At 43.2% G+C, this 18013-nt stretch overlaps 1 protein-coding gene across 7 annotated transcripts in view; it reads right to left on the reverse strand.

Annotated features, from left to right (window-relative positions):
* The window catches only part of ZRANB1 (zinc finger RANBP2-type containing 1), a 75030-nt gene that overhangs the window by 46597 nt on the left and 10420 nt on the right, over positions 1–18013 (reverse strand). For all 7 annotated transcript variants that reach the window (XM_037904351.2, XM_037904349.2, XM_037904350.2 and 4 more), the window contains 2 exons: positions 1974–2074; positions 306–1156 (listed from right to left, as the gene is read on the reverse strand). In XM_037904351.2, coding sequence (XP_037760279.1) covers positions 306–1119 — 814 coding nt within the window. In that variant the 5' untranslated portion in view covers positions 1120–1156; positions 1974–2074. The remainder of the gene's footprint in view (positions 1–305; positions 1157–1973; positions 2075–18013) is intronic.

Raw genomic sequence — 18013 nt, forward strand, 5'->3', positions numbered from 1 at the left:
CCATATCAACTCCCATAAAGTCAGAAGAGCTCATGCAACTAGTCACACACAAAATGGCTCTACTTATCTCTAAGATAACTTGCCAAATTCTGTCAAGTTTGCAGATACTCCCCCATGCACCACCACTAAATGTTATTTCAGGAACTGCAACATTCAGTTCACCTATTAAGTACAGTTGTGAACTGAAATTGTAGTACTGTAACAAAACAGCATGTTGAGAGCTTGTTTACACCTTGTAAGTTTGTGGTTTTTTACTTTCCATCCCCCCCATACTAACATAATATAACAAGAGACAGACAACTTACCCACACAAGCATTTAGAAATAGCCAATCAGTCTTTTTCATTCTATTTTTTATTTGCTTTAGTTTTTTGAAGTCAACTTCAAGTTCCTCCTTGCTGCCAACAGCTCCAGCCAATTCAATTCTTTGGAAGTCCATTTTCACTTCTGATTCACGTTTGGTTGTAGGAGGAGATCTTCTTTGGCTATTTCCGCTACTGCAGCTTCCCCTCCATCGAGCTCTGTCTTGCTCATTTATGATTGAAGAAGCCTCTTCTGTGTCTGCCAGTTCTATTGCTTCAATGTTGTTAGGTCTGGGATGATCACATACCACACATTTCTTGGCCTTAGCCCAGTTTTCATATGTACATACAGAACAAGTCCAGTGCTGTGCTCTCGTGTTCAGTTTATTTCTATCATTGTACTCTTCACAAGGATCAACAGAAAAGGGGACTGATCTTGAACCAGACCCTGAAGACTGAGGAGATTCTGTGGGGCTCCTGGTCCTACGCTGGGACAAGCACTGAGTACATCTTATCGCTCTTGGCCAGTTCAAGTACGTGCACATGTGGCATGACCATTTATTTGCACTTTCCATACTGTAAGAAGATTTAACCCTTGGTCTTGCACTAGAATCTGGACATATCAAAGGGCTGCTGCCTCCTTCGATGCTTGTAGGATCCCAATCTCTACCGACTTCACTTGAACCACTTTTGAATGGATCTTCGGTAATAATTGTTCCACTAGGTCTCTGAGCACGGCACATGGTACACTTAATTGCAGATGGCCAATTTTCATATGTACAATACTCACAAGCCCATTTAATCCCACGTTCTGTCATCGTGCACTTCTTGAAGTAAATTGTGTTGGGCAGAAAGCTATAAATAATTAGAAAATATTATTAGAACATAATGGTTGCATACTATACCATAAGTTTTATTAAAAGGATAGCGCACTTTTAGGCAAACATCCTGATTAATGCTTAAGCAACCTTTTTTCCTTTCTTTTTTTTTTTTTTTTTTTTTAAATGCAGGAATAGGGATATCCCAAGAGGAAATGAAAACATGCCTTCAGATTTCAGGCTCTCCTTCAATTTAAGCTGAAAACTTCATAAACAGATTCCAAAGATGGAATACTGTTTATTGCTTCATAGTCTTCTGAAGGTTGTACAGACTTGACATCTTTACCTAGCTCCTGTTCCACAGTATGGAACACTGGAATGATAAAGGTACAGGGAATGAAGGGGGAAAAAGTACAGAAGTGGATCACAAGGGCTGAAAATAGTTAGAACAATTAGACAAGAAAAGTCAGTATTAGTACAACAATATAGAAAAGGTAGCACTTAAAAACTGTCCAAAGTCCCTCATTTCAAGGGTTAAATATGTTGATAGGCAAAGCTAGAATGGTGTGGGTTTGCTTTATTGTGTTGCACCAGCCAGGTAGAGAGTTTTGTTAAGGTGGCATGCACTAAACAGCGTGCTGAGTTTGATTTAAGAGTATACATAAGGTGTTTAAGCCTATTTGTATTTGTTTAACATTGTTCAGGTCAGTAGCTGCTATTAGAAAAATCAGAAGGATGCCAGTGTAGAAACTAAGTTTGTTGGCAGGCTTTTTAAGATATGTATTCCAATACTAATTTCCACACTACGGTGATTTAAAAAAAAAAAAAAAAACCAACAAAAACACCAATCTTACTTTTTCTTCTAATGAAGAGGAGATTCTGTCTCCATGCTGGTTCAGACCTTGTCCGCCTCAGACTGCAAAATGGGATGGATGACACTATCTGACAACTATCCCTGTAAACAAAATGAAGACAGTTTCAATTAAGGCCTCACACTGGACTTGAGCAACCAGAAAAGTAGTGCTTTGTATGCCACTCCCATTCTAATCCCTGGCTGCTGTTTAAACTCAGTGATGACCTATTCTGAGCCTTAGCGTATCTAAAATAAGTTTGCCACTGATCAATTTTTGGGAAGAACCAGCTACAGTGCATCATACAACCATTTAACTGTTCAACTTTCATTAATGTTAACTGAAGTAGCAGAGCTAAATTCACACAAACTTTGAACTTGTATCACAATATCTATGAACGTCTCTACCTCAATTAAGAGCTCAACTAAGTCAAAGTCTAATATTAAACGGTTTTGATTTTACAATCTGTAGAAGAGAACTGCGTTCTTTTCCATTTCCTGTATTACAAAGTTAGTTTTATTTGATGAATTGCAAGTTATGCACTGTTTTCAAGAGTATATCCTCCTCAATACAAACTCAGTATGTCAGTTCAACTGTTAGTTTTCGTATTTCCATGGTACTGCAATTTTCCTGTACAACTGATGGGAAAAAAGTTACAGTAGAACCTCAATTACGAACACCAGAGTTACGAACTGACCCATCAACCGCACACCTCATCTGGAACTGAAAGTACGCAATCAGGCAGCAGAGACAAAAAAAGCAAATACTGTACAGTACAGAACTGTGTTAAGCATAAACCACAAAAAAGGGGAGGGGGAGTTTAAAAAAATTGACAAGGTAAGGAAACTGTTTCTCTGCTTGTTTCATTTCAGTTAAGAGGGTTAAAAGCAGCATTTTTCTTCTACACAGTAAGTTTCAAAACTGTATAAAGTCAATGTTATGTTGTAAACTTTTGAAAGAACCACCACAACATTTTGTTCAGAGTTACAATCAACCTCCATTCCCGAGGTGTTTCGAATTCTCAAGTTCTACTGTATATGCTGGCTTTTAACTCAAATGCACTTCACACCCATTTAGACTGAAAGGGTATCACAATGTTAGTTTCGGTCTCTTCTATATTTAGAAGCCAAAATTCTGCAGGTGCTATATTTCTCACTGAAACACCTTCAAAACATTTCTGTGCCTCCGTTATCAGCCATAGAGTTAGATCAAAAACAGTTTGAGTTGATTAGTTATTCATAAATGACTGCCCAGACAGCCAAGCTAGTACAGTTTGAAGATAAGCTTGTTAGCACTTAAAGCTGTTAACACTCTATGGTTCTAGCACAGTGCCCCTCCCTGACCAGCTTCTTACTACAATAAAACGGTGACGTACCTCTTCGGTAATTGTTGTCCTCTGAGAGGTGATGCACGTATCAGTACCACTTTAGGTATGTTCATGTGCCAGTCAACTGAAGCAGGGAACTTTTTCGCATAACAAAACCCATCAGGGCAGCACTGTGCCCCCTACGCACTCATGTTGCTAGCCAACAGCATAAAGGGGCAGAGCAACCCCCAAGTCCCTTCATACCAGAGACCAGTATTAGCTGTGACTCTGATGAAGAGGGGAAGAAGGGTGGGTCATGGAAGCACCATGCGCCACACATCTCAAAGAACAACAGGTATGCAATTTTTCCTTCGAGTGCTTGCACTTGCCCATTCCAATTTAGGCAATTCATAAGCAGTTCCAGATGGAGAAGGATATTGGAGCCTACCTAAACAAGGATTGCAATACCACTTTCCCAAATCTAGCATAGTCTCTTAAGGCCTGGGAGAGAGCATAATGACAGTGAAGGTATGAACCAACCGAGTCATAGCCTTGCAAGTGTCACGATCTTTTAAAAAAAGAAAAGAAAAAAAAGCAGCAGCCAGTGCTGCTTGTCATATTGCAGTGTGCGCTAAAACGCTTTGAGGCAGTGGAACATCAGAATATCATAGGATAGACAAATACAGGAGAAGATCCAGAAAGATATCCTCTGCAAAGTGACAGGTTGCCCTTCATCCTGTCAGCAAGAGACACAAAATTGCAGAGAGATGTTCAACTCTTTAGTCCCATGCAGGAAAAAGACTAGCACCCTGAGAACATCCAAAGTATGACATTTTCCTCATCTCAGAAAAGAGACTGGTAAATATATAGTCTGATTAGATTTTTTTTAAAATCTCATACTACTTTGGTAAGCAATATGGGGTGTCGATGCAAACAATCTTTACAAGACACCGTGTAAAGAGGGTCACCCATCAAAGCCTGAAGTTCTACTACCCCAACTAAAGTGATAGCTACCAGGAATGTTACCATCTTTGAGAGAAAGAAAAAACCCAGACATAGGTGGGAAGAAACTGTCCAAACCTTTCAAGAACCTAACAGTCACACGGTTGAAAAGACGTATCTTCCCTCTACACGTGGAAGCAATGTGAAGAGATTTGCCAGATGAACTCTCAGTGAACTTGCAAAGTCCTTGATCTGTTAGGTGAAGCAAGTAAACCAGTATAAACGGAATGGGAGCCCGTAAAGGAGAGGTATCTTTCTGCTGGAACCACACTGGGAACCTCTTCCATCAGCTATTTCCTGGGGTAGGTATAGAAGGTTTCCTGATATTTTAAAGCAGATTTCCAGCTCGAACAGAGAGCTTCCTGGGGAGTTAACCATTGAGCATCTATGCAGTCATGTGCATGCTGAGAGGGCTGGAACAGTTGTGGTCCTGCAAAACTACATCCAAGACCTGAGGGAGCATTACAGGATCCTGAACTGAAAGGCTAACAGATCCGAGAACCAATCCTGACAAGGTCAGGATGGCACTATAAAAATTATTGTGGCACGATCCTGTCTACACTTGCTCAAAACTCAGGACCATAGGGATAGGGAAGGGAAGCATACAGAAGTTTCCCCTTCCAGAATAGTAGCCTACCTGGGTTGTGACCTATCCTTGAACAGAACTGATGATATTTCCTGTCAGGTTGCATTCCCAAAAATCTGAAAAATAGAGACTTTGCTATGTCATACTGAGGGATGACTCATGGTCTCTGCTGAATGATCTGCAGAAAAATGGTATGCTAGCTAGCTCTGAAACCTAAGAAAGAGAGAGGCTTTGAGCATTACATAACTCCTGATGCAGGAAGACTGGAAGCTCTTTCCTTCTTGGCAAAGGGAGTCTGACCTAGTTCCTCCCTACTTATTTAGATAAAACACTGCAATTGTGTTGTCTGTGGACACCTGTACTGAACAACCTTTGATGTGGGGAAGAAACCTGACAGGCCAGGTGAACAGCTCAAAGCTCCCAAAAACTGGTGTGGAGGAATCCTACACTGACCAGAGACCCTGAGTCTCAAAGTTCTCTACATGAGCTCCCCAACCAAGAAATGAATCACATACAATTAGGGTAATGGAGAGCACAGTTGGGGCAAAAGGAACCACACTGCATACACTGGCAGGGTCCATCCACCAGTCCAGGGACGTCAAGACACTTCTTGGTACATGAGTCAGCTTCTCCAGCAGATGACAAGAGGGACAATAGACAGATTTCAACCATTTCTGCATGATTCTGAGGTGAAGTCTGGCATGATGAGTCACATATGTAAAAGCTGCATGTGACCTACAAGCTTCAGACAATCGCTCATTGTCATATAAGGATACGCCTTTAAGTCTTCGCATGGGTTCAATATCTCCTGAAACCTGGCCTGAGACAAATACTGTCCTACTCAGGTCAAATTGAGAACTACTCCTCTGAATCAGATTCTCTGGACAGGTAGAACAGATTTCTCTCCTTGTTGATCAGCACTCCCAAACGAAAGAGGAACTGAATTTTCTCAATGGCCACTGGTACTAGTTGTCTGGACCAACCTCAACCAAGCACTCATCCAGATGTGTACACCTGGACTCCTATCCTTCAGAGATGTGCTGCAACCACTGCCATACTCTTTGTGAAAACTCAAGGGACTGAAGACCGAAGAGGAGGAGGATAAACTTATAATGAATATCTGCTACAACTAACTGTAAGAATCTACTGTGACTACTGAATGATGAATCACATGGAAGCAAGCATCCTTTAAATCAAGGACAACAAAGCAATCGTAGTCTACATACAGGATAATGCATGCTACGGTAACCATATGAAATTTTTTAAAAATGTACTTGTTGAGCTTCCATAGGTCTAAAATAGGTCTGAGGCCTTCCCTGGGCTTATTTTCTCAACCAAAATAGGAATAGAATCCTTTCCCCTGGTGATGAGGAGATACTTCCTCTATAGACCCTAATTGTAACAGTGACTGAACATCTTGAATTAGTACAGTCTCATGAGTCCCTGAAAAGGGATGGGAGAGGAATGTGAAGGAGGGATAGATGCGAACTGCAGAGTATACCTCAGTTCCACCATGCTTAGAACCCACTGATCTGATGTAATGTGGATCTAAGCACTTACTTAGGAATTGGGACAACCTACTGCCAAAAGGTATGAGAAGTCAAAATGAGCGGGTTGCTGGCCTTAACCAAGGAGTTGATTGTCTATAGCATCTAAGCTGTCTGTTTGGAGTTAGCAGAAGAGGAAGAGAAGGGTGGTCTCCTTCCGTGAGTGTTATAGCCTTTCCTCAATTGATGGGGCTGTCTAAAAGGGTAACACTGATACCAATCATGCATTTGAAGGGGGAACTGCTTTCTCTGTGGGCCTGGGAATATAAATGACAAAGACCTTAGGGTTGGCCGAAAATTTTCTAGAGAATGAAGTTCTTCACCGGTCTTCTCTAAGATAGGTTTGGCTGTTCAAAAAGGCAAATCCTCAGTAGTCTGTTGGATTTCAGATGGAATGCCAGACTGCAGCCAAGATGCATAGTGACTGCCATTACCATTACTCAAGCAGCTGAAAACATCTTATCTAGTGCAGCCTGAAAGGATGATCGTGCTACCACGTGGCCCTCACTGATAAGTAAGGCCCCGTGTTTGTCATGGATTCTGTGACTTTCTGTGACCTCCATGACTTCTGCTGCGGCTGGGGCCTCCTAAGCAGCTCGGAGCCCCAAGGCCAGGAGCACCAACTGCTACTGGAGCAGTCTTGGGCCCCCCTGCCCCCCAGCAGCAGGAGTTTGGGTGTGGGGAGGCTCAGGGCTGGTGTGCGAGGTGGTGCTTATCTGGAGTGGAGGGCTCCCCTCCCTCAGCTCCTAGCTCCATGTGCTGCCTCTGCCGTCAGGCACCGCCCCCGCAGCTCCTATTGGCCACGGTTATCAGCCAATGGGAGCTGAAGAACCAGGGATTGGGACAGAGTGGAGGCAGCATGTGGAACTCAGAGTAGGGATCCTGCCCCAGCTCCGCCAACCCTCCCCCACCCCCAGCACCCCCCCACTCACACATGGTGGCGCTCCCCCCCCCCCGAGCTGTGTCCCCTCCCCCAATCACAAGCAGTGTCTCTCACACACACACCCCCAAGCACCAGTAACAACATCCCCCAGGCAGTCCCCCGAGCCCCCCAAGTTTTAGTGAGGGGTGTATAGTAAAAGTCATGGACAGGTCACAGGCCGTGAATTTTGTTTACTGCCTGTGACTTTTACTAAAAATACCCATGACTAAAATATAGCCTTACTGATAAGTGCTCTGTATTCTCTCTCATGTCTGGCAACAAGTCAAGGAATTGTAGCACTGAGTCCCTATTGGAGTAATCACAGCAAGCAAACAAGAGTCTGTTAGTTTGTAATTTTCAACTGTATTCCTGATAATGAATAAACTTTCCTTCCAAACAAATCCCATTTCTTCGTGTTTTTGTCTTTGGGAGTAGATTTAGATTGTCCTTGTCTTGCATTTATATTAACTATGGTCACCACCAAAGATCCTGCAGTTGGGTATGAATAAAAGTACCCATGACCCTGAGAGGGAACTTGCACCTTTCCTTAGTCCTTTTGGCAGTGGGTGTCAGAGAGGAGAGAGAGTTTGCCAAAAGGATTTTGGTGTGCTCCAAGAGAACATTATCAATAGGTAAAACCACTCTAGCATATCCTATAGTACACAGAATATCCTTTAACTTGTGAGAATTGCCCTGAACCAGTTCTACTGGAATTCCCAGAGCAGTGGCTACCTTTATCATAAGTTCCTGGTATGTTTTGTAATCATCAGGAACCAAAGAGGGTGACTCAGATAGTAGCCTCACCTGGTGATGAGGATGAACTATGGAAGGGTTGCACTGTAATGTCTGTTCTGTTGTATCTCTACACCAGAAGGGTCATGCACTGAAGGAAACATCTTCTTACAAGGTACCTGACTCTACCAAGTTCAGCACCGGGCAGAGTATGGTGCCTTGATGGTGATCAAATGCTACATGGTGTGGTGGGGTGGTGCCCCACCCCCATGCCAGATTGGGCTACAACAGGCCAGAGCAACTGCACAAGGCGGCAGCCAATCAGGGAGGGAGGGCCTGTTAGAGAGCCAATCAGGACCAGTATTACAGCCAGCCAATCAGGGCTAGGCTAGGCCCTTTATAAAGGCTAACCAAGAAGGGAGCAGGCAGTCTGTCCCAGACCTTCATGGGGGGAAGGTCTGTCTGCGGAGCAGGAGACCAGCACCTCGAACAGAGCAGTGCTGGGCAGGCTCGGGGGGAGCATAGTAGGGCTCCGGCCCAATACCTGCCAGACTGCAGGCCGCGATAGAAAGGGCCTAGAGGGTGCGAGGGGCCAGAGGGGAAGTAGCCCAGGGACAGTCAGACAAGGGGAGAGAAGGAGGGCAGGGGAGGCTGCCACTAGAGGGTCCCTGGCTCGGGACCCAGAGTAGAGGGCGGGCCTGGGTCCCTCCCTTCCCGCTTATACAGTACCTGGAGGTGGAGAAGCGGCCAGAGCAGACTGCAACCAGCCCTTGAGCTGAGGGGCTAGACTGTGAGGTTGCGGGTGGCCACTGCAGTTAAACACACCCCCCCCCCCCCCCAGAAGGGGGCAAGTGTGGATTTGGAGGCACTGGCGGAGGGCAGTGTCCAGAAGAGGACACCGCGAGCTGGGAGCAACACGGGTCGAGAAGCCAATAGAGGGCGAGACACGGACGGGACACCACCAGCAGAGGGCGCTCCGCACTGGACAGAGCTAATTCCCTGAGATGCCAGCGGGAGGCGCTGCAGTGGTGAGTCCCAACCCCGTCACACATGGTCTAACCAATGAGGACCTGGAGTCTGGCGGAACACACAGTGGATTCCCAAAGGGCCACCGTTAAAATCGGTATGGTACCAGGGCCCCACCCCAAGACATCCTGTCCCTGGACATGCTTCTACAAGAATCTGATACCGAGATCTTGACTTATGAGAGGAACAATGAGAACAGGCTCTTGATCCTGTGTAACGGATATTATGCTTCAAGATCCCATCTCTGATTCTGAAGAGTAGTCTGAAGGGCAAGGCAGTGCAGTACAGGAACCTGGACCAAAGAGGATGGATCTAGACTGTTCTCAGTGGTAGCAGATGACAGAACAAGGAGTAATGGTCTCAAGTTGCAGTGGGGGAGGTTTAGGTTGGATATTAGGAAAAAACTTTTTCATTAGGAGGGTGGTGAAGCACTGGAATGCGTTACCTAGGGAGGTGGTGGAATCTCCTTCCTTAGAAGTTTTTAAGGTCAGGCTTGACAAAGCCCTGGCTGGGATGATTTAGTTGGGGACTGGTCCTGCTTTGAGCAGGCGGTTGGACTAGATGACCTCCTGAGGTCCCTTCCAACCCTGATATTCTATGACCGATGAGATGTGGTCAGTACCAGAGGAAATATCCGGCAGCTTTCCCACAGAAGGTACCATACACTTGCTCCGCTTCACTTTCAAGCTTCTGGAGTCCAATTGAACCTGCACACACCCAGAATCAGGGAGCAGCAAAAATGCGGGTGCCAAAGAAGGCAGCACTAGGGCTTGTGAAATGGGGTGGGCATCTGAACTTCCCACTGTATCAGTGGGAAATCCGAGACTGAGAGGCAAAGGTGGTCCCCGGCCACTCTGTAAGCTTCAGGTGTCACAGGTACCAAAAATGTAGGTGTAACACAGACAAAGTCAATGTAGAACAGGGGTCAGCAAGCTATGGCACGCATGCCAAAGGCGGCACGTGAACTGATTTTCAGTGGCACTCTGCCGCTCAGCCCACTGCCGGCCCAGGATCCCGGCCACCAGCCCAGGGTCCTGGCCGCCAGCCCCGCTCAGCCCGCCGCCAGTCCCAGCCACTGGTCCAGGGGGCTCCGCTGCTGGCCTAGGGTCCTGGCCTCAGCCTGGCACTCTGCAACTGCCCCCAGCTGTCCCCCACTGGCCCAGCCTGGAGCAGTGAGGGGTGCAGACAGGGGCAAGAGGCCACTGGGATATTTTTAAGTCCTCATTTGCTGCTTATATCAGGCCATGTGTGACAGTGCACTGTGTTTGACCTTATGCGTGCCCCTCTGTTGCCATTTTTTTCCCCCCACTGTAAGCTGAGCGGTACATTTGACAAAATGTCAGCTAAGAAAGCAAAGTTAGATGTCTGTTCATTTCAGCCTTCTTGGACAGACATTTGGATTTATTCAAAAGAAGAACCGTGCCGTTTGTGCTTTCTGTTGTGAAAGTGCTGTGCGTCGCACATCAAGTGTTCAATGACATTTTGAAATGAAGCACGAGAAAACCTTTCTTGACGAAGCAGACAAGACTGAATTGATCAAAAAGGCAGTAGCAGGATATGAGAAGCAAAGCAGTGTTTTTAAATGCTTAAGTGTAAGTAAAAATCAAGCTACCAAAGGAAATTGCAAAAAACAGATAGGGAATATATATATATATATATATTATATAAATAAAAAATTTTTCTCAGCAGTTCGGAGGTTTTGTTCAATGATTTGCCAAATAAAGACACGATCATATCTAGAATAAAAGAACTGCCTGTCTCCGCCAGAACAGTTGAGAGACGCATAAGCAAAATGGCAGAAAACATTAACGAAAAGCAGACGAGACTGCATTAAGACACAGCAGCGTTTAGCATTGCAGTTGATGACAGCGTGGATATAAACGACGTTCCACGTTTGGCAGTTGTTGCAAGATGTGCTTCTGATGAAATCCAAGAGGAACTTTGTTGCCTAAAACCCCTGCATGGCACAACAAAGGGGTAAGATATAGTGGAAAGCTTTGTAAACCATTCTGAAGAATGAGGAGTTGACATATGAAAAATATTTTGAGAGACAACAGATGGTGCTCCTGCCATGGTCAGAAAACAGAAGGGATTTGTAAAGTTACTTGAAGATCAAATTGGTCACCCAACAGTCAAATTTCACTGTATCATCCATCAAGAAAACCTGTGTGCTAAAATTTCTAATTCAGAGCTTAATGTGATGAACACAGTGGTGCAAATTGTGAATTGCCTTGTTGCTCCATCCGCTTTGACTGACTCCCAAAAGAGATGGACAGTGCTTATGATGACATTCCACTTCAGAGCAACATTTGGTGGCTAAGTCGTGGCAAGGTTTTGGTGCGCTTTGTAAACTGTTTTGATGCAATCAAGGCCTTTTAGTCAGAAAAAGGACAAAACTACTCCGAACTGGATGACGACAAATGGCTGTGTAAGCTCATGTTTCTAATTGACATCACCGCTCACCTAAACAAACTCAACCTCTGTCTCCAGGGTGCAGGGCAAATGGTTCTAGATCTTTATGAAGCCTGGAAGGCATTTGTTAAACTAGCAGTTTTTTCTCGGGATATTCGAACTTCGACTTTCCGCTACTTCCAACACATAAAAAAAGCTACCAATACATTGCACTGTCAGTGTCAATGAGATTGGAATGTACATGCAAGAACTGGAATCAGAATTTGACAGATTTCAAGATTTCCAGTGATTTGGCCCAATGCTTTCTTTTCTAATTAAACCTGGAAAGTTCAACTAAAGCGACTTGGATTTGTCTGTATTTCAGTGGATGGGTGTTTGAAGATTTTGAAATGCAGCTCATTCAGTTAAAAAGCTCAATTGTGGGCATCAAAGTTTGGAGATCTGCAAAGTGCACTTGAAGCTACCGAGAGAGATCATGGGGCCTCTATTCTGACCTTCTGGACGTCCCTGCCAGTAAAATTTAACTGTTTGAAGAAAATTGCATTTGCAATGCTTTCAGCATTTGGATCTAAATACCTGTGTGAACAGATATTTTCACACCTGAAATCTGTCCTCTGTCCTTCTCAGAGCCAGTTAAGAACTGATCACTCAGAAGCCTGTGTGCAGTTTAAAGTACCCAAATACACGCCAGACATTGGAAAACTCAGCAAGGAAAAGCAAGGCCAAGGATCACACTAAACTGATAAGATCTGCATTTTAATTTAATTTTAAATGAAGCTTCTTAGACATTTTAAAAAAATTTACTTTACATACAATAGTTTTAGTTATATAATATAGACTTAGACACCTTCTAAAAACATTAAAATGTATTACTGGCACACAAAACCTTAAATTTCAGTGAATAAACGAAGACTTGGCACAGCACTTCTGAAAGGCTGCCGACCCCTGATGTAGAATGCCCCAGCAATGGAGTTGATCTCAACAGTACCAAACAAGGTGCTAGAGTCAACAACGCTATATTGTTAGAGGATGAATGAAAGACTGCGGAGTGCCTATGTGGGGCAGGCTGAGCTCTAATCTTGGTACCAGATTTCTTCCTATGAGTCTCCATCGAGGACCTGGTTTTCAAAGAGGAAGAGGGCTTCTTCTGACTGGAGGAACTAAGTGTCCAACTTCTTATGGTGTTTATGCAGTACAACAGAACACCTTCTCTTCGGTTCCCTCCAAGGGGAATCCACCACACTCAGCAGTGCATTTTGAGACAGAGTTCAAGCCTCATATATGATGTTCCTGAGTGGAGCACACAGCTGCCACCATCAGGTTATGCCAAAAAGTCAAACTTCCCAAATCACCTTAGTCTTAAACCTCCTTCAGATAGGACACTTATGTCTGACATGGCCCTCTCCTGAACACTTTAAACAACTATAAGGAGGGTTGCTGACGTACAGAATTACTACAGCCAGAACAGCACTTAAATCCCAGATATTTAGGCATGCCCCAGTACTGAGCTCAAAGCTGAGAGAAAAATGTCTATAAAACAAAAAATTGCTAAAAAATACCTCTATCACTATGAACAACTAAATATGTACAGAAAAAGTAGAAGTATCTTTCTCTAAGAGAATGAGCGTGACAAGTGCACACACACTTTGACTTATCTCTGCAGTGAAAAGGAATGAGGGGGTCAGGGTGGCTCTGGCCCTTTTTACCCTGGGCTAGGAAGACAAGCATCAGGAGGGCTTTTTTAATAGTTCCACCTTAAATTCTGCAGTGTATTATTCCTAATGTAATATCTGGTTATTTGCTCTAAAGGTGTGTCTGACATTAAACATCCATATGAATTAACAAGCAAAGTGTCAGCTTTCTGAAACAGAATCTGGAAATGTTTGTCTGTACCTTGTTTACACCTCTCTTACAGAGGGAATGAGAGAACAATGAAACAAGTCCAAATGTATCTACTTTAAAGCAGCATAAAGAAATCAAAGAAAAATGAGGCAAAGTATGAACTCCTCTGACAGTCTGCATCAAATTGCGTATTTTCTCCAAGTCTTCAATTATTCACATTCATGGTAAAGTCTTAATTTACACAAAATTTTCATTTTGCTCAACAAGCATTCTTCAGTTTTGTTTCAAAGTTCACTATAAACTGAGGAATGTACCTGAAAAAATATCAATGGCTACTCCAATTCCAGATCTTTTTACAATTGCCATCTGATCCACGTTGGTGGCAGCCATTTTGCTGAAAAAATGCTGCAATCTGATGGCATTGTTATCCAAGAGCTCACTACAAGACTGAACCAGTTACCATCCTGCTTTTATAATGGTTGTACATTATACTTGAATTTTATACATAAACACAGTTTTTAAAAGTTTCTTTTGATACAATTAAGATTAAAGCAGGATTTGGAACTTTCGCATGAGACCAAGGGAAGACTAAACCAGTTCCCTGTTGCGTAAAGTTAACTTATCAAAAAAACCTTTAAATAGGAAATAAACTTGTGTTCAGAAAATTATAATCATTAAGACTTTACAAAAAAATAAAGCAGCTGACTTGGTTTTATATTTGGCTTGTTCAGAACTGGTGTCTTCCATGACATCACTTTCAGCAAGATGGCTTCCACTACTACTATGCAGAGAAAGGTCACAAAATTCAGCAACTAACTTTTCACACAAAAGAAAAAAAACAAAACTAGTAGTTTGCCTTAATGGTACAGCCTGAAAAATTCCTCAGCTTAATCAGCAATGTCCTGTTCTCATGCAGAAAACAACTCTAATCAAATGCAGGATCCAAGTAATTTGATACGTATACACTGGTGTTGCTCCTGCATTCATCTGCCTCACCATTCTATGCCCAACCATTTTCTGGAGAAAAAGGAATACAGCTTAGAAAGCAGAGCAACAAGAGAAGATCAAACAATGGATATTATATTTACAATAACCTATATAAGTTACGAATTATGCCACACAAGCGTACAACCCCCCTAGAAAACAGTGTCCTCACTTGATAACTGGTTAATAGTAACTGCACAGTATTGTTGCATGAAGTGTATAAATGCATTTGCATAACAGGTGATATTCTTTTCCACAACTGTCCTTCCCAAAAAAAAATAAAATGTGGCAAACTTCCTACTATTTGAAATGATGACATGATATTTTCCAATCCCTTTACATATCTACTAGTCTATTACCAATAATAGCCCCCTATATATTTACTGGCCATTAGTCTATAACCTAATATTTTAAGTTCTTATATGTTGAATAAATGTTAAATATTTTTTAAAAGCTATGAACATTAAAATTTGTGACAAGCAAAGAAATTCTAAGTTAAGGGCTGTGTCAAGTTAAAGTAACACGTTTCAAAGACAGTCTCATCATAGGACACTTACAGGCCTGAATTCAGATCATTTTAGATGTTCCTTGATACTGTAAAAATTATATCAGCTCTAAAAGAAGAGCTGCAATATAAATTAAAGCCCAATATTTTATCTGGGAAACACAAAGCACTGATATGAGCGTGTTTCCTCGCATCACATATAGGCATGCCATGCTATTCTTCAGCTTTGCCAGCTGGCCCCATTCTTGAGCACTAGCATTTGTGAGGTCCACACAAATCCTGTTCCACAAAAGAGTCAAGTCCAGGATTCTTGTAAATTGCAATATCCTGCTGGCAGGAAGCATGAGAGGATAGTATACCCCTACAAAAGCATGCAAAAACAAAACAAGTAGCTGATCTGTTTATTTTCAGATTTACAAGTTCTCTCAGAAACCCCTTCATGTTGTTTAACAGTTTATTTTTTCTCTGAAACATGTCAATATTGTATGTGTCCAAGAAGCCTTACTAAATGCTGAGCTATTAATGTTTAATATACTATTAGAAACTATTCTGAACACCACAACAATTTGCTGTTTATCTCCATGAATCAAATGCTATACTTAACTTTTTTTAACTAAAATTCTTCTTTTTGTTGGTTTCAGAGTAGCAGCCGTGTTAGTCTGTATCCGCAAAAAGAACAGGAGTACTTGTGGCACCTTAGAGACTAACAAGTTTATTAGAGCATAGGCTTTCGTGGGCTACAGCCCACTTCATCGGATGCATAGAATGGAACATATAGTAAGATACATATTTGTGTGTGTGTGTGTGTGTGTGTGTGTGTGTACACGTATACGTGTACACAAATAAGTTGGAAGTTACCATACAAACTGTGAGAGGCTAATTAATTAAGATGAGCTATTATCAGCAGGAGAAAAAAAAACTTTTGTAGTGATAATCAAGATGGCCCATTTAGACAGTTGACAAGAAGGTGTGAAGATACTTAAGGAAATAGATTCAGTATGTGTAATGAACCAGCCACTCCCAGTCTCTATTCAAACCCAAGTTAATGGTATCTAGTTTGCATATTAATCCAAGCTCAGCAGTTTCTTGTTGGAGTCTGTTTTTGAAGCTTTTCTGTTGCAAAATTGCCACCCTTAAATTTTTTACTGAGTGGCCAGAGAGGTTGAAGTGTTCTCCTACTGGTTTTTGAATGTTATGATTCCTGATGTCAGATTTGTGTCCATTTATTCTTTTGCGTAGAGACTGTCCAGTTTGGCCAATGTACATAGCAGAGTGGCATTGCTGGCACATATCACATTGGCAGATGTGCAGGTGAACGAGCCATTTACAACACAAACTTTGCTTCTCTACAAAGGAAAAAGGACACTGAACTATCTAAACTACTACATGCCACAAGGAGCCACAACAGTGGTTCCCTTAACCCACCCAACAATATTGTTAATCTTTCCAGCTATGCTCTTAGCCCGGCAGAAGAATCTGTCCTATCTCGGGGCCTCTCCTTTTCTCCCTCCACACACATGAACATAATACAGTTCTGTGGTAACCTAGAATCCTATTTTCGACGTCTCCGACTCAAAGAATATTTCCAGCATACCTCTGAACAACATACTAACCCACAGAATCCTTCCTACCAAAACTACAAAAAAAAAGGATTCTGCGCGGACTCCTCCTAAAGGTCAAAACAATGGACTGGACTTCTACATAGATTGCTTCCGTCAACGTGCACGGGCTGAAATTGTGGAAAAGCAGCATCACTTGCCCCATAACCTCAGCCGTGCTGAACACAACGCCATCAGCCGCCGCAGGAACAACTCTGACATCATAATCAAAAAGGCTGACAAAGGAGGTGCTGTCATCATGAATAAGTTGGAATATGAACAAGAGGCTGCTAGGCAACTCTCTGACTCCACATTCTACAGGCCATTATCCTCTGATCCCACTGAGGATTACCAAAAGAAACTACACCATCTGCTCAAGAAACTCCCTGAAAAAGCACAGGAACAGATCTGTGCAGACACATGTTTAGAACCCCGACCAGGGGTATTCTATCTCTTCCCAAGATCCATAAACCTGGAAATCCTGGATGCCCCATCATCTCAGGCATTGGCACCCTGACAGGAGGATTGTCTGGCTACATGGACTCTCTCCTCAGGCCCTACGCTACCAGCACTCCCAGCTACCTTCGAGACACCACTGACTTCCTGAGGAAACTACAATCCATCGGTGATCTTCCTGATAACACCGTCCTGGCCACTATGGATGTAGACGCCCTCTACACCAACATTCCACACAAAGATGGACTACAAGCCGTCAAGAACACTATCCCCGATAATGTCATGGCAAACCTGGGGGCTGAACTTTGACTTTGTCCTCACCCATAACTATTTCACATTTGGGGACAATGTATACCTTCAAATCCGCAGCACTGCTATGGGTACCCGCATGGCTCCACAGTATGCCAACATTTTTATGGCTGACTTAGAACAATGCTTCCTTAGCTCTCGTCCCCTAATGCCCCTACTCTACTTACGCTACATTGATGACATCTTCATCATCGGGACCCATGGAAAAGAAGCCCTTGAGAAATTCCACCATGATTTCAACAATTTCCATCCCACTATCAACCTCAGCCTAGACCAATCCACACAAGCGGTCCATTTCCTGGACACTAGTGTGCTAATAAGCGATGGTCACATAAACAACACCCTATATGATACAACCGCATTTGCTCCAATCACTAATACAGAGACAAACACCTACAAGATCTCTATCAAGTGTTCTTAAAACTACAATACCCACCTGCTGAAGTGAAAAAACACACTGACAGAGCCAGAAGAGTACCCAGAAGTCACCTACTACAGGACAGGCCCAACAAAGAAAATAACCGAATGCCACTAGCTGTCACCTTCAGCCCCCAACTAAAACCTCTCCAGCACATCAAAGATTTACAACCTATCCTGAAAAATGATCCCTCACTCACAGATCTTGGGAGACAGACCAGTCCTCGCTTACAGACAGCCCCCCAACCTGAAGCAAATACCCACCAGCAACCACACACCACACAACAAAAACACTAACCCAGGAACCTATCCTTGCTACAAAGCCCGATGCCAACTCTGTCCACATATCTATTCAAGTAACACCATCATGGGACCTAATCACATCAGCCACACCATCAG

The sequence above is a fragment of the Chelonia mydas genome, chromosome 7, assembly GCF_015237465.2.
Source record: "Chelonia mydas isolate rCheMyd1 chromosome 7, rCheMyd1.pri.v2, whole genome shotgun sequence".
In the NCBI taxonomy this organism is placed as follows: Eukaryota; Metazoa; Chordata; order Testudines; family Cheloniidae; genus Chelonia; species Chelonia mydas.